The sequence below is a fragment of the Biomphalaria glabrata genome, chromosome 10 (genome assembly GCF_947242115.1).
Source record: "Biomphalaria glabrata chromosome 10, xgBioGlab47.1, whole genome shotgun sequence".
Taxonomy (NCBI): Eukaryota; Metazoa; Mollusca; class Gastropoda; family Planorbidae; genus Biomphalaria; species Biomphalaria glabrata.
In genome coordinates, this window is record NC_074720.1 from 21,181,331 (window position 1) to 21,205,346 (window position 24,016).

General features: G+C 33.1%; 1 protein-coding gene and 1 long non-coding RNA gene across 4 annotated transcripts in view; both read left to right on the top strand.

The window, feature by feature from the left end:
- The window catches only part of LOC106067868 (lactadherin-like), a 197,323-nt gene extending 192,719 nt beyond the window's left edge, over positions 1-4,604 (top strand). For all 3 annotated transcript variants that reach the window (XM_056044452.1, XM_056044453.1, XM_056044451.1), the window contains one exon: positions 470-4,604. In XM_056044452.1, the coding sequence (XP_055900427.1) occupies positions 470-756 (287 nt within the window). In that variant the 3' untranslated portion in view covers positions 757-4,604. The remainder of the gene's footprint in view (positions 1-469) is intronic.
- Positions 4,605-11,080: 6,476 nt separating this feature from the next.
- On the top strand, positions 11,081-23,607 carry LOC106067869 (uncharacterized). Its single transcript, XR_008780361.1, has 4 exons — positions 11,081-11,147; positions 12,982-13,061; positions 13,851-14,083; positions 14,334-23,607. It is a non-coding gene; the product is annotated as an uncharacterized LOC106067869 (long non-coding RNA).
- Positions 23,608-24,016: the final 409 nt, after the last annotated feature.

Sequence of the window (24,016 nt, forward strand, 5' to 3'; positions counted from 1 at the left end):
CCTAGAGCCTTCAAATATCTAAGGCCACCACTGCTTGCACCTCCTTGCTTCAGGCCCACTGCCAGAAATATTTGGGACCCCCAAAAATTGGGTAAATGTGAGCCCCTCTACCTTCCTCCCCAAAAAACCTTCAAATAGGTATACTAAATAAACAAAAAGGGCACCCTCTCTACTAGGGCTCCTGATGTCTGTACGTCTCTTCCCCCCCCCCCCCCGGTTCTATTTATTAACATTACTTTTCCAGAATGTTATGTTCTATTTTGGATTAGGTCTAGGGTTTTTCTCTCAACTTTTTATTGGCAATTTCTTATTATTTCCATTTTTTTAAAACGAATTTTGACTCCCCCCTCCCCCCAATTAAAGCATTGAATTTAGCCATTGAGAAAATTGTAGTATGGTTGATATTGATATTCCAATGTTAAGACTTGAGAGCAACTTCACTAACAATCTCTTTGTGTTTTGATTACAGCAAGATCTGTGTCCTTTAGAGACTACATGAGGAACTTGGACCAGCTGGTGGTCTACGTGGACGACAAGATCCAGAAGAAAGAGGACGAGCATGATGAGTCCTACGCCTCTGGCAATATGTGCAACTACATCTCCTCCATTAACAATGCACTCTTCAGCAAGAGGCTGGTGCTGCAGTGCGTGGGCAACCTCGTTGGCCGCTATGTCTTGATTGAGGCTTGGGGCAGGCAGATTGGCTGGTCCAGGCTCTTCGGGGCAGTCCTCTGTGAGGTTCAAGTATTCAATTAATTTCACCATCTGCCCACCGTCTTCCCCAGCCCCAATTCTCATCTAAACTTTGGGACTTGAAGGGCGATGTTATTTCAACTTTTTTGTGTGGATCAGACGTGTCTACACTACACAAGTCTAACACATTGCTCTTGAAGAGACCTCCTCCTAGATATCAATGTAGATCCTAACAGTTTATCAAAATGTTTATATTTGGAAGATATTCACTTTTTTTGCAACATTGTATTTTAAAGTTCTTGATTGGAGAATGTGTGCAAACTTCATCTCTTCAAAGGATGTGAATCATAATATAGATTGGAACTTTCTACTATCACATTCAACTGTAAAGAAATTATGCATATTACATTAACGCTGAACATACAGATATTATTGAAATGCACAAAAAAAAAAAAAAAAGGTTTTAAAATGTTGGATAACGTTCATTAGGACCTTCCTTGTTTCAGCTATCAGTACATAATACATTTATCTAATAAGGAAGTGAACACAAGCAAAGAGAGGTAATTCAATTATAAAGAATATTACCAATAAGTAGTTCTTGCCCTTGTTCAAGTTGTGGCTTTAAGTAACATTTTCTATTCAATCTACGCTGTTCCACATCTTCATGTTTGATTTAGAAATGTATGTGTCTAGAGCAGTTCACACAACTCACCGTTGGACTGTTTGAATGTTATAATAAAAACATAACAAAATGGTTTGGAATGAATGAAACCAATGGACATTTTGGTTTCTAATTTTCTACACTATAATATTACTTTGGGATCAAGGACTTATGATAAATCCTTGCACTAGGTCACAATCAGTGTACTTACTTAGTACCTACATCGGCCAGTGCAGTGACTCACTGAATAGATCAAACTGTGTATGGATGAAATGTGCTAGCCCAACAGTATGTGGAGGCTCTCTATTTCAACATGCAGCACTTGCTGGACCCAACAAACATTCAAACATTTCTAGCATTCTTCTAGAAACTGCTGCTACATAAGGAAACAGTAATGCTTCTTTCATAAGCATTTATTTATTTTCATTCCGAAGACATCCATCTTTGAATGGTGAAACTAATTCTTCAACAAACTTAAGACAAGGGAGCTAGTTTGCAAGAAACAACTTTTGTCATAGACAAAACAATGTCAAAAAAAAAAAAAAAAAACCCAGATACACACATAAGCCCCCAGAAAATAATTATATTTTAAAGAAGACTTTCAGACTGGTTTCTAGACACTTGATTAAGAAACTTGTTGCCCAAGATGGACAAAACTAAATAAACAATAAATCCTTGTGAAATCTTTAGGCATCGTCTGAAATGAAACTTTGGACATTATCAAAAATTTCAGAGCATATTTTGGGAGATGGTCAGATTATTTATTGCAGACATTGTTGGAGGAAATAAATAAATAAATGTTGGAAAAACTAGAACTGAAGAATTCTTTGTGTAGGGGAGTGGAAAATTGTTGTTAAGTGACGGCTAACATTATATACTATGATCAAAAACCATAGCCGACTTCTCTATTATCAACATTATTCTGTTTCATGAACTTTGTGTATGTTTGTCTTGTCAGATTTTCACAGTGTCATTGCAAGCTGTAAAAGTTGACAGATGATCAATGTCTGAGTGTAGCTACTAAAGCAATATCTTAGCAAGAAATATTAGTGTATATTAGGTCAAAACATTTCCTTGATGATTTTTATCCTTTGGGTGTCTATCTAGAGGCCCAGGAGCTTTTAAAAATGAGACATTGATTTTGATGGATATGTTACTCAAACAATCTTTGCTTATGTGAAATGACTTTTGATTAAAAAGGATCAAATATATATATATATATATATATATATATATATATATATATATAGGTTAAAATTTCTAATCTAATAAATTTCAAGAAATAGTTGGAAATAGTAAGTGAATAATGTATTTTATTTTTAAATTGCATAAATTGAGGACAAAGTTATACCTTTTGTTTTGTTGTTTTATTGATTTGCTTCAACAGTAAGCTAAGTTTTTTTTTACTCGAGTGACAGATGATCACAGAATGAAACTTAGGAAAGAAATGTTCTACAGGGAGCAGTCCAAAGTGTCAAGGGAAATGATCTTTGTGTTGGCCACATGATGCACTCATATCTTTATCATTTGAGTAGCTGAAACATTTTCAGGATTGAATACAAGCTAGCAAATATATCCCACTGATCATTGTACAAGTGTAACTCATGTCTACATGCTATCAAGACTACCTCCAACTATATATTTTTTTTTTACATTCTAGGCAAGCAACTCTATATTGTACTGCTATTTTTTTATTGGTGTCTATTAAACATTGTTTTGTTATATAACATTGTATGTGTTATAAAACATATCAAAGCTAGTATAGACTTATTTTCTGTTCATTTTGAATAGTGTGTGAAGTCATTATCTAGCATGTTTTGTTTTTTAAGTTTAATGACAAGTTACAATTGTTTCAATTGTAGGCTTCATTGGTGGTGGGGGGGGGGACATATTTGGTTTTGTTAACCTAAAAATGGAAAAAAAATGAGTAGTATTTTATTAGGGCTAGATCTATATTTTTTCAAATCTTTAGATAACATTTTAGCTACAGTCAACTAGACAACACATTAGCAACAGCCAACTAAACAACATGTTAGCTAGAGTCAATTAAACAACATCTTGGCTGCAGTCAACTAAACAATATGTTGGCTGCAGTCAACTAAATCATTGAACACTGGAAGACTATGAAAACGTGTTTTTAATGGCCTGCTATTTATCTAATGGAATGACACTCGCCTAACAAGTTGTAGTTTTTAATATTCATTCATTTATCTTCCATTCTAATTATCTTTTTTTTTGTTGTTGAATAACTATTTCTTACCATATATAAAGTACAAACTTGGTACAAACTGTGATTTGTAGTGTATACTGCTATATGTCATGTCTCTTCTAGCCTTCTACCATATATAATGTGTATCATGACTATTATGTCCTTGTTGGAACTTATTTATTGAATGTCTACTTATATTTCTGGAGATTGTATATGTCGTCTATGTACTACTGTGGTACAGGTAGTCACTGGACAGTGTTCAGAGCCCAACAGCTTCAAGTGTGAAACCTCGAACTGACAGTGTTCCACTGGACTAAGATGTACAGAATAGAAACAAGTCATCAAAACTTTGTTAGTCTAGATCAAAAGTGAAGTTTATTTGTAGCATGGAAAACCTCAAGAGACTAGTATACTGGCAACTGAATACAATGTTTTATCAGCAGCATACTGACATCTAGAAAGAAATCTCAACTTTCAGAAAGTCATGAAATGACTTAATTGTAATTAAGTTGTGCCAATGTTAACTTTTTAGCCCACACCTGCGCTAAGTGTTAATAGTTAAGTTTGACCCTTGAAATATAGGAAATGAAATGTTGTATATAAAAGAAAGCAATTTTGATGAAAGTCCAAGATATTTTCTTGAAAAATGTCAGTGATATTTTTTTAATGTTGAAACCAAACAACTTGGTCACAGTAGCTCTAACAACAAAGACATTGAGCTCTCTCTAAAACTATCCTAAATATTGAAGGAAAGGCAGATTAGATTTAATCAGCTATTTTTTTCTTGAGGTTGATTTCAGATATGTATGTCAGTGTGTTGAGTGGTTAGTGTTAGTCTGTTCAGTACTTTGATATAATGGTGTGATATTTCAATACATATATATATATATATATATATGCTGTTCCTAACTAAGGGTGGCTACTGTGTACATCTGTGTGATGGAAGTGTAGGTGATCTGAATGCATGGAACATAATAATGTATGATTGGTACAGCACTATTGGCTCTTGTGACTTTATATTATTAAATATCACATTTAGAACCTCTTGAGTTTCTTATGTTTTGTGGTGTTATGTATGTGATGTGAACTTTCTCTTGTTCTCTAATTTCTTCCTTTCAAGGGAATGAGAGTTTTGTTTTTCTGTGACCTCCTTTACTGTCTTTAGAACGACACTAGAACCACATGGACACTAGGAGGGTTGATTTTTTGTTTCCATGTTTAACAGTTCTTAGGATGTAGTTTTTGAATGGTGGTCCTATAGGAGGTTCGTTTAATGTTAGAAGTATTTAAAACTTGAATTGCTCAGAATATGAACTACACAACAGACATGGGACTACAAACATAAAGAAATGTGGTTTGTTTTCTCAAGTTTGTACCACTTATTAGAATATAAATTATGTTCTAAATGCCACTACTCTACATAAGGTTATATTCACAAAGACTGACAGTGGAGACCAAAATGTTAGCATTACTATCCAACATCAGCTTATTCCTTCAACTTAGGTTTTATAAATTGTACAAATGTTTCTTTCAAATAATCCTCAACAAAGTCAAGGTAAAAAAATATAATGTAAAGAATAGAATAAATTAAGTATATATTCAGTAAACGTTCTAAAACAATACAACAAGAACATACTGATGGAAGTATTACATGCTTGAACCAACACAAACAATTACCTCTAATCAACTACTTAAAACCACCATTGATTTTTTGGTCTTGTCACACTTTCTCCAAGAATGTTATGTAATAGCTTCTCATGGCTTGAACAAAACATAAGAAACAGCAAAGCAATAATGTTGAGGTTTTTGTAATAAGTTGACTAGGTGCAATAATGTTAAGGTTTGTGTGATGAGTTGACTAGGTGCAATAATGTTAAGGTTTGTGTAATGAGTTGACTAGGTGCAATAATGTTAAGGTTTGTGTGATGAGTTGACTAGGTGCAATAATGTTAAGGTTTGTGTAATGAGTTGACTAGGTGCAATAATGTTAAGGTTTGTGTGATGAGTTGACTAGGTGCAATAATGTTAAGGTTTGTGTGATGAGTTGACTAGGTGCAATAATGTTAAGGTTTGTGTGATGAGTTGACTAGGTGCAATAATGTTAAGGTTTGTGTGATGAGTTGACTAGGTGCAATAATGTTAAGGTTTGTGTAATGAGTTGACTAGGTGCAATAATGTTAAGGTTTGTGTGATGAGTTGACTAGGTGCAATAATGTTAAGGTTTGTGTGATGAGTTGACTAGGTGCAATAATGTTAAGGTTTGTGTGATGAGTTGACTAGGTGCAATAATGTTAAGGTTTGTGTGATGAGTTGACCAGGTGCAATAATGTTAAGGTTTGTGTAATGAGTTGACTAGGTGCAATAATGTTAAGGTTTGTGTAATGAGTTGACTAGGTGCAATAATGTTAAGGTTTGTGTAATGAGTTGACTAGGTGCAATAATGTTAAGGTTTGTGTAATGAGTTGACTAGGTGCAATAATGTTAAGGTTTGTGTAATGAGTTGACTAGGTGCAATAATGTTAAGGTTTGTGTGATGAGTTGACTAGGTGCAATAATGTTAAGGTTTGTGTGATGAGTTGACTAGGTGCAATAATGTTAAGGTTTGTGTGATGAGTTGACTAGGTGCAATAATGTTAAGGTTTGTGTGATGAGTTGACTAGGTGCAATAATGTTAAGGTTTGTGTGATGAGTTGACTAGGTGCAATAATGTTAAGGTTTGTGTGATGAGTTGACTAGGTGCAATAATGTTAAGGTTTGTGTAATGAGTTGACTAGGTGCAATAATGTTAAGGTTTGTGTAATGAGTTGACTAGGTGCAATAATGTTAAGGTTTGTGTAATGAGTTGACTAGGTGCAATAATGTTAAGGTTTGTGTAATGAGTTGACTAGGTGCATGAGATATTGCCAGATCATGCGTTCACTTTCAGGGGGGGGGGGGGAATCTTCAGCGACGACATGAGCCAAACAAAGACTAGAGAAGACTAAGTCAAGTAGTACACATAGAAAGAGAAGTGCTATTAGGTGGATTGATGTATGTTGTAAGGAAAGGATGAAGAAAAGGATAGCCTTGACAACCTAACCAACACTTTGTGGGGGATACTCATGATGGCCAGAATTTTAGACTGGCAGGAAAGTAAACAGTGGACAGAGATATGTGCTAGGTCATGATTCTAAGATTAACAATAGAAAGAGACGTGTTAATCAAAGTTGAATGGTATCAATGGTGGTGTGTTGATTGCAGTTAACAGCCTCTCCACTTTCCTCCAAGCATGACAAGATAGAATAACACATTATAAAAAAAAGGAATATAAATTATACAGGTCATTTGTTTTAAAAAAAAAGGCTTTTTAAGCACAAGTCTTTCAATGCTAGGCATTAAATAGATATACAAGATGATAGAACATTAATAACTATTTAAACATTATGTGTAAAAAAAAAATGAAATAATGGAAATTAAATTAATAAATATTTAAACATTATAAAAACAACCAAATAAGAGTTGAAAAACGAAAATGTCATAAATCCTCTGTCCTAACCCTAAAATCTTCCATCACAGTATATAATAAAATGACTGATTTCCTCGACAGTTTGGCATAAACAACTCATGAACGTTGCTGAGTCTCATGACAAGTTTCTCGAAAACAAATTCACAACTCCATGTGATCCTGGATGTCTTTTAATAATTTAGCGTCTCTAAATGCGATCACGAAACAGTAGAGTAGTGTTTTGTGATTTGATGTTAAATTACCGGAGTAGGTGGAACGTAGTTATTTATAATGTTACAATAATGTAGTCTAGCTAGCGTATGCCCATCATGGAGCGAAGTCACCTTTGATGGAAGCATTCGAGGAGCCTTACATACCTTCGATAGAGCACCCAGATCTCAGAGCCATACAAAAGTGTGGGCAGTATAGAAGCACTAATTACCATTCGACAGCTGCGCTGTGCTACATTTATCCCTCATGGGAGACAAAAGCATGCCAAAGGCGATTTTCTTCGGCAAAGGAGGACGGCAAAGGAGTAACAGAGGTGAACCCCCTCATTGTAAGCGCTATAATGATCATTTCGCCCTCACTGGCAAAGAGGAAAGTAGCTGGCAGCAAATGGCACCTGAAAGAGACAGTTGGAGAGCTCTCACAAATGATGCGGCACAAAAATTTGAGACTCAAAGAAAAGCCATTATTGAAGACAGGCGCAAAAGACGGAAAGACAACTTAAATAGACCGCCAGCGGACAATGGCTTTGTCTGCATGAGATGTGGGAAAACATGCATGTCGCAACTGGATTTGCATAGTCATGTGAAACACTGCACTCATACTTAATCTCCGGAATCGAAGACATAGCCATTAAACTCGAGCAGGCATTAACAATTTACGTCACGAATTGATGAGAAAAATGTCACATGGAATGTAAGGAGGATGGCTATTGTGGGGGTGGTTTTATATCAAAGAGTGATAAAACAGCACACTTTTTTTCCTTGGCAGTCTGCAAAAGAGCTCACAGCTCAGCAGCAATAAAGCTGGCTAGAAGAAGAAGAAGAAGAATCAAAGAGTGATGTCTTGTTATAACTGTCCTAATGGCTAAAAAATGAATTGATTGATCAATTGGCGAGGGCAGTGGCGTCACTAGGGGAGTACGCTACGGGGGAGTGCGTTCCACACCGGGTGACAGTGACACCTATATGGGGGTGGCACCCAAGTGAGAAAAAATACATCAAAACAATCTCTAGATATATACTGTTATGGCACGATTAGGAATTAATTATTTGTTTCTGAAATATGCTTCCCCAATAGTGATAGTAAAGAAGAAAAATGGTATATCAGACTTTGCGTGGATTATAGAAAGTTGAATAAAATAACGGAATTTGATCCCATGCCAAATATTGACGACATATTGCACAAACTCTCAAACGCTAAAATTTTCACTAAGCTGTACCTAACGAATGATTATTGGCAGGTGCCATTGACTGAGAGGGCGATAGTATGGGTCGTAACAAAGTAAGAAAGCTACTTGTTGGGCAAGGAATAGTTGTCCTCACCGATCATAAACCACTCCAGTTCATGCAACAGAAAAGCCTGAATATTGAAAGAATATGTAGATGGTTTTTGATATTACAGAATTTCAAAATTTGAAATAAAGGCAATAAGCGGAACTAACAATATAGTGGCGGACATGCTGTCTCGAGTTACCTTGAGATAGATTAAACTACTTAGGCCTACTGAATAACAAACTAATGTAGTCAAACGGTCAATGGTGCAGTATCTTCTAAATACTTTGTTTTGTATTGATAGTAAGGCCTACAGAATTAGATGTCACCGAGCTTGATCTGGTAAAGTATAACGTATATTAACCATAGTTATTTTATTTAGTTTAAGCCTAGAATAGAATAAATGTTTCGTTGTTGTTGTTGTTTGTTTTTTTCGCCTTGGAGTTGCCAGTTGACTTTCGATGAAACAAATGCGAAATTTTCTTTGAATAAGAGAGCAGTAATCTTGGTAATTGTATTTACTATTCAGGTTTGCGGAGTTGCAGTTGGTGATAGCGCTCGATTAAATGCAAGTGAAACAGATCCACCAGTTAACGAGAAGAAAGTTCTTTACATGTCAGTGTCTGAGTCAAAACGTTGATTTGGATCGACGGAGCACTGGTAGTTAAAAATAAAAATTCGAGAAGCAGCATTATGAATTAACTGCATTAGCTGGGTATTTTGATGATGAGACTGCAGATATCTCAGGCACTAAGCGATTGTATTTTAAAAGACTTCATTGTTTTTGTCCCTTTTGTTCAAAGAGACCCACTACCCGTATTTAACTTCATTGTCAGCAAATGCATTATGTAGGTACAGTCTAGAACATGGAAAAAGCTATTCGGCCAAGGCTACGATGGCTGCCCCGTGATGGCTGGCATTCAGAACTGTGTTCAGGCAAGGATTCGTGAAAAATATCCAAAAGCAGCCTTTTTCCGTTGCGCGTCTCACAGACGTAACCTTGTTATCAATGACCTGAATGATGTTTCAGATATACGTAATGCTGTTGGTGTCATTAAGAAGACTATTTCTTCCGTAACAATCCCACTTTTGTGTGAGACACAATGGACTGAGAAATACGAATCCATTCGCGCTTTAAGTCATACAACTTTCAGAAGATTTTTGAATGTTTGGCGGATCTTAAAATAACGGCTACTAATGAAACCAGCCAAACTGCAAATGTGTAATAAGTGCTTTCTTCTCGTGTATTTCTGGTTTGTCTTTACATTGTCGTCAATTATTCATCTATTCTTGAACCATTTTTCCTGATGTTGCAACCATTCCAACTTAACATCTTGAGAGTTACTACAGAACACGCATTTACATTCGATATCTTGATTGGTCTTACTTTTCGAGCAATATTAATGCTCAGTTCAGCCTGTTTTGTCTTCATTCTAAAACGATTCAAGAGCTGCAGCGTAAAGAAGAATATCAGAACTGCATGATATGCGTTGATCACGTGTCCATCGCGACGAGAAGCAATTTATTTGTAAAGTTCTTGACAGTTTCGGCAGCCACAGTCAAAGTTAGCAGTGTTTGTTTGATAGACCATTTGGAGGCACGGGCCGCAGGGATAGACTTAACAACGTGTGCACTGAATAGTTTGTTCACATGTTTAGGTTTATTTTTGTTTATTTCACGAAACATTGCACTTATTATCGCATAGGTATGGGGGGCATAAGGTGGCAACTAGCATCCCCTGCAAAAAGTCCTGCGGGCGCCAATGACCTGGCAGTCCCTTGGAGAAAGTAGAATCTTTCACCTACTTGGGTAGCATCAAAGCCGTCATAGATGCAACAGGTGGAACAGATGCTGATGTCAAGGCAAGAATTAGAAAAGCAAGGGTCGCCTTCACACAGCTTAAGAAATCTGAATAGAGAAAATTTCCCCGACAACAGAGATTCAGCTCTTTAACTCAAATGTCAAGGCCGTTTTGTTTTATGAAGCCGAGACCTGAAGAACAACTAAAATTGCCAAACATGCAAACTTTCATTAGCAGCTGCCTAAGAAGAATCATTCACATCCGTTGACCAGACAGTGCCATACACCATCAGTAACAGTGACGTCTTGCAAAAAATCAAACTTTTGTAGAAGAAGAAATTACAAAGAGAAGATGTGGCTGGATTGGCCAAACTTTGCGCAAATCGCCTACTAGCACCACAAGGCAGGCAATGTGAATGAAGTTGGACCCACAAGGCAAGAGAAAGAGAGGCGTCCTGGAAACACCTGAGGCGACGCGAACTAATGCGGACACAAGTGGTTACACCTTGAGTAAGAGGGAAAAATGACTCACAAGCAACCTGCTACGCCACTGTCTTTGTCTTTACTCAAAAAGGTTACCAGGCCAAAAAATAATAATTTTAAATCTAGAGTATAGACTCTAAGTGTCTCTTAAGTTGTGAGATTTCCTCAAAGAGTTTGATTGAAACTAACAGTAAAAAATAAATATATATCTGTTCATTAAAAAATCTGGCAATCTTCATAGTTGGTTAGAGGGAACTCAAACTGTCTAGATCTAGATCTAGAACATATAGATCTAACTATAACTTAAACCTAAGAGTAAGAGAATTTTGTGTAAATTATGAGAACTTAGCAAAAATAACATTACCACCTTAATTAAGGCTTAACTTAATGAAGAAAATAAGGTTTGAAGTTGAAAATGAATATTTTATTATAAATTTACTAAGTTATTTTATGAATATAATATAAATATCTCCTCTTACTCTTACTGTAACTTCATGATAAAGTCACAGGAAACATTAAAGTTATAAACACTTGCTGTAGATTTAGAGTAGTTTATGCTATTCGGACACCTATAGGCCCAAATTTGAAAGTTTGACTTTGACAGCGCATTATTTTACAATGGTTTGACATTGAAAAGAAAATGACGTATCAAAATCTTGTTTAGTTAAAGGAGAATAAGGATGTCTACTTATATTTGTTCCCCAAACCTATATTTATATTTGTTATTATATATATTTAAGGTCAAAGAGGCCGTGTGTTTTCATTTAATTCGGACACATTTGACCCACATTATTTGATTCCGGACACCATAATTTATTTCGGACAGTCTCTATATTTAGGCATCAATAAACTCAGATTTTAATTCTATATTAACATTAACTAAATTTTAAGATCCTCAGGCATAGCCCCTCACATGAAATCATTTCGATGTTTTCATACTATGCATAAATACGAACACAAAAAATAAAAATATGAACACACTTATTCTACCAAAATTAGGTCACTGGAATAGTGATTTCTGCACCGACTTTTAGACTTATTTAATGTTTGTTTATTTTATGTGTGTTGAATGTTCAGGGTTTGCATGATTAGATGTGTGTTGAATGTTTGTGTTTTTTTTTTGTTTATTAATTTAATAAATTTCTAATACAGATGATCTTTTGTAGTATAGTAGGCCCCTACAGGTTACGATAGCCATTCTTGCTAACTGAATCCTCTATATTCTCTCTATATAAATCTAGATCTATCTAGTAGGTCTAGATCTAAGCATTTAACTTCATTCAATGTACCAAGCTCACTCCAAACATTTACCCATTTATTCTCTATTTAAAAAAACAACAACAAACAAACAAATATAATATAAGATCATTTTTATTGATGTCCAAAACTGGCTGTCCGAAATAAATTTTGGTAAGAAAATCGTAATTTAATTCGGACACCGTATTAATTTTTTTTTGGTATAGAATTAGAAAACTTGGCTTATGAATCAAATAAATTAGCTCCAAAAACAGAATAAATATTGCCGGGCTCATTAGTATAGACTTAGCCAATCAAAAAACTCTAGGAAGAGGTAAAGTCATCCGGGTAACATAGGAAAAAACAACAACCTGACTAACAAATTTGAAATTAGTTTTTCTTACATAAAAAGACAGCTAAATGGAAGGAAATTGGGCCAGAATCATTGGTAAATGGACAAGAACATTATACAGCACGCTAGTTTTATAATACATATTTAAATAATTTTTTAATGACCACAAAAAACAGCGAATGTCCGAATTCATGTAATATCCGAAATAAATAAACTACTATATATCGAATGACATCTATGAAATCAGTGAAAGGAATTCAGAGCTCATACACAGTATGTCTCTGCTCTTGGAAAATGTAATCTTAAGAACTAGATCTAGATCTGTATTGAAAACACAATGATTTCTAACATTATACTATTTCTATAAAATTTGTAAAGCTGTAAGTTTACTTTAGCAATTATTTTTTACTTTTAAAAATGTTTAATTGATTGATTTTGACATAAGATGTAATTTTTTTTAAAGGTATCAATATTCAATTGCTGAGAAATCAGTGACCCACCACTTATGGTACTTTCTCTTATAATGAATTAATTTGTGTCTTTTACTGTGATTTAAATCAGAAGTCTTGATCTGAAGATATTATCTGATGACAAGGGTCTTCTACATTTTACAGGCAATGGACTTAATTTCATATGTATTGGTAAGTAAAAAAAAGTGCACATTACATTTGTGCTGAAAGGGATTTGTACAATATGTAAATATTTTTTAGCATTTTGAAGAGGAATATTCATTGACCATAGGTCTTCTTTTTTTCTAAAATGTCTCCATCAAGTTGACATCAAGATACAATCAAATCTGGTATAACTAAAATTTAAGCTTTAGGCATAAATAAAGCATTTGAAGGATTTCAGTTGTGTAATTTGGATTAAGAATGATTTCATAATAGTTTTTCTGAAAAAAACATTATTGTAGTTTTTTATCAAATATTTACACTACATAATGTTAACAATATGGTATATAAAATTTTTTATAAGTTGATCCTAAATGTATAGTGTTTTAAATGCCGACAATAACAAAATAGAAACGTTTTTTAACAATAAATCAGTTTTATTCAGTATCCTTTCTCTCGACTCCTTTTTTTCCATTTAATTCTATGTTTAAAAGGGCAGGGAGAGATAGTGTGCATGTATGTGTGTATTTCTTTTTGAATATATTTGTATCTGAAGAACAATAGTTATTTCTATCCAGTAGGTTTGGGATTTCAGTTTGTTGTTAAATTATGTCACAAAGAATAGTTATTTTTGTCCTGTAGACTAAGCATAAATTTGTTGTGTAATTACTGCTAACATTAGAATGTTGTGTGGGTTTTAATATTGTCCAGAAAACAAAAAAGAAAAAAAAAATCTGTGTCAGTAATTTGACATTAGAAATATTTTAGAAAATTTTATGTATAAAATCCTACATCTTTTTGTTGCCTTTTTATTGACAGAGATAGCTAAGGATAAACAAATACAAACCATCATGATTCTTCAAAGAGATATAGTTTGAACATCACTGAAGTCATAGACTGGTCCTCAAGTCTACACAATCAGGAGCTGATTGGAACAATCTGGATAGAACAAATATATTCAAGTGTTCATGTCCATTTCAAATTCTTCTTGATGTATCTACATCCTGTATTGTTGGTCAAGCCACAATGATCATTTAGCAAGCTTATTCAAGGTAATCACATCAGACTAGCTCATCTTTATTTGTGAATAAAATAAGTGATTAAATCTAAATCCTGTCAGTGAGCTAAAAAAAAAACACCTCTTGTGATTATGTTGACAGAGATGAACTAAATTTAGAAAGTATATGTGTTTTTAATGAATATAGTTTAATTAACATTTTGGGTTGGGCTGGTACAAATCTTGCCCAAGAAATATCAAATAAGTAAGTACTTGTGAAATATCTGTTTTAATAAATATTTCAGATTTGTTTTTGAATACATCACAAGCCAGACAGAAATGGTTTATGACAGGTATTTTGTAATATCTAGGCTCAATTCTTCATAATATGCCAGACTCTACTGAAAAGTCACTTGTTTTTTATCAAGGCTCAATTCATCCACACATAACAGCCATGTCTAAAAAAAAAAAGCTTTTTCTAGAATCAATGCTCAATCATTCATCACATACAAGGCATATTTCTCATGTCAACTATTGGGTCAAGGCTCAATTGATCTTTGCAAGACAGAGATTTGATTCAACATGCTGAATTTTCAATGGGAGTAGAAGTTGAGAATAGAGAAATGTTTACCTTGTGTCTGAAAAAAATTCACTACCAATAGCTGAAATATTATTTTGTTAGATGTTACTGTTAAGTCTTTATTTTCTTACATACTTGTTCAAACCTAGCAGTGTTAGAACTCCGTTTAAAAAAATATATAATGTAATGACATGTCCAGTGATTTTTTTGTATATATTATTTTGCAAGAAACAACATGGCACTATATTTTCATGTTAATAGTCACAAAAGTTTGGAATTTCTTTTATATTAAAAACTGACAGTCACCACTTAAGTGAAGACTTTGTAAACCAAAAAGTTGACTGTAGCGTCACTTAAAAATATAATGTAATGACATGTCCAGTGATTTTTTTGTATATATTATTTTGCAAGAAACAACATGGCACTATATTTTCATGTTAATAGTCACAAAAGTTTGGAATTTCTTTTATATTAAAAACTGACAGTCACCACTTAAGTGAAGACTTTGTAAACCAAAAAGTTGACTGTAGCGTCACTTAAAAAATGAAGGATTTCTGCTACACTTACAGGTCAATGCAACTCTAGAAGTTAAGAATCATTATTATTAATTTTTACTATAACATACATTTTTACAGTCAGGGCATTTAATGTTAGGAATTTTTATGTATTAAAACTTGATTCACAGTATAAAATTTATATTTCTTTTCTTGAAGGTACTATAGAATTGCTTTTATTATAGAAATAGACTTCACACTGTTTAAAATTTCTTGTATCATAGAGGTTGACTTTACACAATTAATTTTTTTGTTTGTTTTATAGAGGTTAACATCACACAAGTTAAATTTCTATTTAGTATAGAGGTTGACATCACACAATTTAAAATTTCTTTTATTATAAAAATTGACATCACACAAATTTAAATTTCTTGTATCATAGAGGTTGACATCACACAATTTAAAATTTCTTTTATTATAGAAATTGACATCACACAATTTAAATTTCTTGTATCATAGAAGTTGACATCACACAATTTAAAATTTCTTTTATTATAGAAATTGACATCCCATACTTTTACTTTTTTTTTTTTATTGTCGAGATTTTGGTTGATAGCTACAGCACTAGAAGTTGTTTTTTTTTGTTCCAAAGTAGTTGACATTTTCCACAATAGAATCTAGGAAATTACTATGCACTAACATTTATCACAGGCCAGACTAGGATTCAGGATTTTTTAACAGTTTAGACTGAGAATGTATAAGATTTCTCACCCATTAGACACATTACTTCAATCTGTTATTGAGCATAGTATTCTTTAAAGTTAATCCTCACACATTTTGCTCAGGCAGCCTTGGAAAATTCATGCCTCAGTTGAAAAAAGTGAACATTTTAGACAAATAATGCATAATTCTCATGGCTTGGATCAAAACATAATGCTTTGGATAGATTTGTCAAACTTTTCAATGGCATTAACTTCTATTGCCTTCATAATATCTCAATGTCTACTTTGAATCAGTGTAATGTTTTTCACTTGTTTTTCAACTTGTACACATTGCTACAGCTATTTCAAAGTACCACGTTGTCTAGATAGTTTCCAAGTGCTTGAAACAACTCAATCTGTCGCAACTGTTTCATGATGTGATTCTGGTTTTTGTACTTCCATCTGTTCAGAACAAATCTTTTTCATTATCTAAGATATCACTCTCCTCTGTTGTCATATTTAATGATTATTTTACTTCTTTATGTACACCCTTAACATTGCAAAATTGCTAGTGAAAGGTACATTTCTCTTGACATTAATTGGATCAGCACATCTTATTACAGAATTATTTCTGAACTGTGTGGTTTAACTAGTGCCAAGAAATAATGTATCTCTCATGATTGAAGCAATTTCTTTTGGCAATCTTTTCAATTAAAACATCTTTTTCTAATACTTCAAAATTCTTGCGTATAAATCTTGAAATGTGACTTTTTCTTGAAATATTGAAGAATTTCAACTCCCTGTTCAGAATGATTACTCAAATTTGGTTATTAAAAACAAGCACCTCTTTGCCGCAATAGGACAAATCTTTGTTCCTGCATCATCATGTCTGAATTGTAATATTAAAATTTATCAAATGTCAGTTGTCAGAAAAAGTGATCCGATTAGAATAAAATATTGCAAACAATTAATGCTACCATTTCTCATGCAACTACCTATAAAATTCTAAATTATTTTTGCAATTGCAATTAATAGTACTATTAATATTTAAAAATATTAAATCTCATTGGTCTCAAAGATTGACCTTGCTCACTTGCTTCTTATATGTGTGGTTTTTTTTTTTTTCTAACCATTTCATCATTCTTATTATTTATACCATGAATGATCACATCTTACTTATAATTCCGTTGACTTGGGGTCAAGTCCACCCTTGACATTGCAAAATTGCTAGTGAAAGGTACATTTTTCTTGACATTAATTGGATCAGCACAACTTATTGCAGAATTGTTTCTGAACTGTGGGGTTTAATTAGTGCCAAGAACTAATGTATCTCTCATGATTGAAGCAATTTCTTTTGACAATCTTTTCAATTAAATCATCTTTTTCTAATGCTACAAAATTCTTGCATAATGATCTTGAAATGTGACTTTTTCTTGAAATATTGGAGAATTACCACTCCCTGTTCAGAATGATCACTCAAATTTGGTTATTAAAAACAAGCACCTTTTTGCAATTTTTTGTACCTGCATCATCATGTCTGAATTGTAATATTTGAAAAACATCAATTGACACAAAAAATGATCTCATTTAAAATAAAATATTGCATTCAATTAAAATATCCCTCAAATCCTTTGAGATTTGATCTTAGTCTACACTTTTCCATGCAATTTAAGTGTATGTTAAGAGCTAATGCATATGTTATTATGACCATGATTTCATCAGTGTTACACTTCATTAATTAAAAATGACAAAAACCTTAAAAATATTTCTCTGGGAAACTATTCCAACCAAGAAATTTAGTAGCAATGGTGAAAAAAGTTTGGGGTTCGGTTTAGGGTGGAATTAAATCTGTTACTCAGCAGGTGATGTCAATTATTTTTGTCACTATTTAGGTCTGTATGACACATAAAAGTGATATCAACTACTGTGTTACTATTTAGGTCTTTATTATGACATACAATTCATTTCAACTACTTTGTCACTATGTAGGTCTGTGCTATGACTCAAGCAGGTGATGTCAACTACTTTGTCACTATGTAGGTCTGTGCTATGACTCAAGCAGGTGATGTCAACTACTTTGTCACTGTGTAGGTCTGTACTATGACTCAAACAGGTGATGTCAACAGTTCTATGTCATTCTTTAGGTCTGTGACACAAACAGTTGATATCAGCTCTTCTATAGCCTGACACTAGGTAACATAAGTCTGTGTTCAAATAAATCCAATTTAATAAAACAAGAGATATCAAACATTTCATGACATATAGGATATATAGTTAGTGTCCTGAGTATGACGTTAAACTGCTCCTCTTTGTTCGTTACTTTTGGAGCTCAAAAGTTTCTCTTTTTCTTTCCTTTCACCAGTCTGTCTCATCTTCTCTAGTGTCTGTCTACTTAATCAACAATCTGTCTTCCTTTCTTATATTTTTACATTATCCATTTTTTTGACATGTAAATAGAGTTGAGGACATTTTTTTCACATGTAAATAGAGTTGAGGACATTTTTTGACATGTAAATAGAGTTGACATTTTTTTGACATGTAAATAGAGTTGACATTTTTTTGACATGTAAATAGAGTTGACATTTTTTTGACATGTAAATAGAGTTGATGACATTTTTTTTTTGTAGAGTTGATGACATTTTTTTGACATGTAAATAGAGTTGAGGACATTTTTTTTGACATGTAAATAGAGTTGAGGACATTTTTTTGACATGTAAATAGAGTTGACATTTTTTTGACATGTAAATAGAGTTGAGGACATTTTTTGACATGTAAATAGAGTTGATGACATTTTTTGACATGTAAATAGAGTTGAGGATATTTTTTTTTTTTTTTTTTTGTAAATAGAGTTGATGGCATTTTTTGACATGTAAATAGAGTTGACATTTTTTTGACATGTAAATAGAGTTGATGACAGTTTTGTGACATGTAAATAGAGTTGATGACAGTTTTGTGACATGTAAATAGAGTTGATGACAGTTTTGTGACATGTAAATAGAGTTGATGACAGTTTTGTGACATGTAAATAGAGTTGAGGATAAATGTGTGTGTATATTTTTTGTATTCCTCTTCTTATTGCTATTTCTCTTTCAAGCTTGGACTTTGCTCAATGAAACCAAATATTTTTTTAAGCATTGTAGTTTAGCCCATTCATCTATTTCATGTTTTTAAAAAGTAAACCAAATTGGTTATGCCCTATATGGACTACATCTGTACTGGTTGTAGGTTAGGTTTCCTTTTGTGCTAGTTCAAAAGAGTAGACTTAAATGGTGTAGGGAAAGTTCCTGTGGCTGAACCTATAATAAGTGGTGTGGCCACAATACTACTTATGTAGAGGAATTCTAGGGACTTGATTGTACTGTTGAGGATTTAGTTTACACAGTAGTCAACACAGTCTGTGCAGGATTGTAGAGATAAATCTTTCAATTTGTCCCATGATTTTGTACGATATTACATTGAGTTTACCTGTACTGTTTTTATATTAAGTTTACTTGTACTGTATCTACTTATTCCCAAAGTAGGATCATTGTCAAGGAAGTAGACATCACCACAAAAAGAAACACCACCACACTCAGAATAAAAACATAAACACACACTGCATCACCAGCTTTCTCTGCCTCACTTAAAGTAAGCATAACATACAAAGACCAGGGGATTTTTTTTTTTACTTTCTATAAATTAGAATAGCACCAAGTGTTCTGTAATCAGAAAATCAACATACTGCTGTCGACTTTTTTTTTTTTGTCTTTTAAGTTGGTGCAATGTCTATTGTACTTTAACATTTTGTTTTATTTTTCTTTCAATTAATCTTACATCTTTATTTTTTGTTATCTATTCTCTCAATCTGAATAACAAGTAGCCTTTGATTTCACCCATGTATTCAATCATTCTCAAAACCTAACCCTAACACTTTTGTATTAAATGCTACATCTTGAACATATATTATTTAAAAAAAAAACAACAAAGATTTAATAATAAAATATAATACCTTATATCTACTTTCAAACAATTACTTTAGAGAGTTCCCATATTTGACAAAACTCGTGTTGCTCATTTGGACTGTCTCTTTGCTTCTTTCTCAATCCTCTTGATGAAATGTCCTCTTACCTTATAGTTTTCATTATATGACTTATTCATCTTTTTCTTTCCTTTGTCTTTAGATTCTATTCCTATTGTTCTATCTCATTGTTAGATTGAGCAAGCAATAACACATTTCTCTAAACCTGTCTATATAGTTTATTTTGAATTTATTCCTTGAAGCTTCTTTTAAACATGTATCTTAGGTTTAAGTTCCTTAGTTTTAACATATTCTTTGTTGTTTAGTCCATTCTGAACCAAAACACTTTGTCATTCAGTCCATTCTGAACCAAAACACTTTGTCATTCAGTCCACTCTGAACCAAAACACTTTGTCATTCAGTCCATTCTGAACCAAAACACTTTGTCATTCAGTCCATTCTGAACCAAAACACTTTGTCATTCAGTCCATTCTGAACCAAAACACTTTGTCATTCAGTCCATTCTGAACCAAAACATTTTGTCATTCAGTCCATTCTGAACCAAAAAACATGGTCGTTCAGTCCATTCTGAACCAAAATGCTTTGTTGTTCAGTCCATTGTGACAAGAGGGACAATAAGGGTGGCTACGTTTATTTTTTTTTATTAGAGTTAGTCCCCTTTATTACTTGATTTAAGTTCCTGTCAACTGTTTACAATTGCCACTCTCTCTTGAGTCTTTCAACTGACCAGTGTAGCCTGAACTAAATCTATATAATGTTTGACTAATACTTGTGTTGTACTATTGTTGTGTTACCATGTGTAAATGGTATAGGTCTACTTAGTCTCTTATTCTCTTTTGTATGTCTTTTTTTGAAAGACATCTTTTGTTTAGATACGAGACAGTAGTGTGTCTCATGAATGACGTCATTTCATTGTTGATGCATATATGATATTATTGTAAACTAATGTAAACCCTCGCTTTGGTTTTTGACATAAAATGTCTCATGAATGACGTCATTTCATTGTTAATGCATGTATGATATTATTGTAAACCATCTTTTTGTTTTTTCGGCATAAGACATTATTGTGCCTCTATGATGGTGGTCCTTTCATTATATTGACCGGAAACTGTCTTGCTACTTTGCTTTGTTTCATTATGTCATTTTCTTTTGTGAGCCTTTATTGCCATTTATATTTTTCATGATCTTTTTCTTTTGTTTGTAAATAAACTCCTTTTTTTTTTGTTGCAACTGAAATCTCAGAATTATTAATTGTTTGTCTCGGTAGTTTTATACATCTAGAGGCTATAGTTATTAGCCTAGATAATATAATTGGGACCACAAAGTACCGCTGGACTAACTTGCCGGTGCAGTACAGGTCACTGGTCTTATGACCTATCCTATTTCTAGGTCACATGGGGGCTCGTGAACAGGGTGAAATAGTTTGTTTTCGTAAAGACCAGTGCGTCTACCCTTGAACCCTACTAAGATATTACAAGGACAGTATAGTTTTTTTTTCATTGTAGTAATTTTTGATTGTATACTGTCAAATTTTGAATTGTGATTTCATTATTTTTTGTACTTTTTACATTTTTCTTTAAAACAAAGTGAACTTCTGGACCTATACGAGACAGGAAAGAAATTAGGTTACCAGAAGGAAGAACTTGAAGAATGGGTTGCCAGAGCTATCCGGCAAAACGAAGAAAGGGACGCAAGAGCAGAGGAGAGAAGAGAAGTTCCGAATGCAGGAAGAAGAAACACAGTTTAAAAAAAAAAAATAAAGGTAGCCACCCTTATTGTTCCTCTTGTCACACCTCCCCCCTTAAAAATGCTCTTTTGGGGAAATTATATGATGCACAAGGCATTCAACTTGTTTACAAAGAATACAGTTTTTCAAAACCCAAAAATTACATCAGCTTAATATTATCATCCTTTGTCTATACAACACTTCTAATCCAAAGGAGAGGAAAAAGTCTGAGTAACATTATTTACAATACAAAAGTCTCAGTAAACTGGTTGTCTTCTATTGTATTATGTTATCTACACTCTTGACAGAGCGTCAGCAACTACATTCTCTTTCCCTTTTGCATGTACAATATTTAGATCAAACGGTTGGAGAGTCAAACTCCATCTAAGGATCCATTGATTCTTCCCCCTCATTTGGTTAATGAAAGTTAGGGGGTTATGATCTGTGTATACTGTTACAGGATACAAATTACTATTTATATAGTAGCTGAAATGAAGAACTGTCAAAACAAGACCCAGTGCTTCCTTTTCTACCACGCTATAATGCATCTGATGCGACTTAAATTTTTGGGAAAAGAATGATATTGGGTGTTCATTGCCAGCTTCATCGGTTTGGGTCAAGACCGCACCCACCCCAGAGTCACATGCATCAACATGCAAAATGAGAGGTTTAGAATGGTCAATTGCTTTTAAAACTGGGACTGTACTAAGAACACATTTCAGCTCATTCAAAAGCTCTTTGAGCAGAAGTGTTCCACTGAAATTTCCTTTTCCCTTTTAGGAGGTCAGTTAATGGGACAGCTATAACTGAATAATTACAACAAAGCTTACGATAGTATCCTGTCATACCTAAAAACCTTCTGACTTCCTTTAAAGATTTAAGTACAGGGTACTCGTGAATGGCTTCCACTTTAGCCTGAATAGGTTTAACTTTCCCATTACCCACAATGTAGCCTAAATATTGTATTTCTGCTCTACAGAAATCACATTTGTTAAGATTAATAGTAAGATTAGAGTTCTTCTGCTTTTGAAATAAAGTCCTTAGACAAGCCAGATGAGCATCAAAGTCATCATGGTATATGACTAAATCATCTGAACCCCCCAAAAAATCTTTGTCGTTCAGTCCATTCTGAACCAAAAATACTTTGTCTATCAGTAAATTCTGAATTTAAAAAAACTTTGTCATTCAGTCCATTCTGAACCAAAATGCTTTGTTGTTCAGTCCATTCTGAACCAAAAAAATGGTCATTCAGTCCATTCTGAACCAAAAAATCTTTGTCGTTCAGTCCATTTTGAACCCAAAAAAAATCTTTCTCGTTCAGTCCATTTTGAACAAAAAATTTTTTTTGTTTAGTTCTAAACCAAAATAATTCTTTATCATTCAGTCCATTCTGAACCAAACAACTTTGTAAAAAACTTTGTTGTTCAGTCCAATCTGAAACAAAATCGTTCAGTCCATTCTGAACCAAAAATTTTTGTCATTTTGGTTTATATATAATACATTGGTATCTTCTCAACCTTTTTTTTTTCTTTTAATTTTTTTTTCTTGATAGCCTAATATTCTGCTAGTCAAATAGTACATAATTTTCATTGTATCCAAATTTTCTTCATCTTTCTTTTGTCACATCTTTAGCTCTTTGTAGTGAGAAAAGTTGTTTTCTTACTTCTCTGTTAAAGATTTTTTTTTCAAACTATTCCCTTAGTGTATTCCTCTCAGAGTGTATTGATTTCTTCTTTTGGTGAACAAGTTCCTTCACTTTGTACCTTGGGAATGAAATCTAATTTTAGAACCTGGTCTTCTCTCTGTTATGCTTACTTTTTTTTATTAATCTTTCACACCACAAAAACATTAATACAGTAGAAACACATTCTATAGAATGTATAACGTCAGACAACTCGTTTTATTTTATATATTTATTTTATATACTGGTAACTAAAAATTGTTGAAGCTGAGCATTCTCAACTTTAGTACTTCAAAATATCTGAACATCATTTTAGGGCACACTTTGTTTTGTATAGTCCAATGTGTACTATCCTTGTTGAAATACCAAGAGACATTTTTGTTTAGTTTGAATTACTTGTGATTTATTTCATTTATTGTGATTGTAAACATATTTAGAAGCTGTATATTATGACATATCCTCGAAATATATTTGAATAAATTTGTCTTTTTTTAAATTAAAAAATGAGCTGATTATATATTTGTTGATTAAATATTTTAGATATATACTGAATAGCAAACACTTGTTGCTGTCCCAATTGCTTAAAAAAAAACTTTTACATTGGACATTTTAAATGCAATACAATAAAACCCAAAATTGAACCAAAATGTTGTGTTTCAAATGTAAATTGTAATCTTAACTACTGCAATATATATTTTTTTATAACTCTAGTCAACTTAGACCTTTTTTTTTTCTCAAATAATAGACAGATTGCTTTTAGAAACCAATAATATATTTAAAAAAAATGG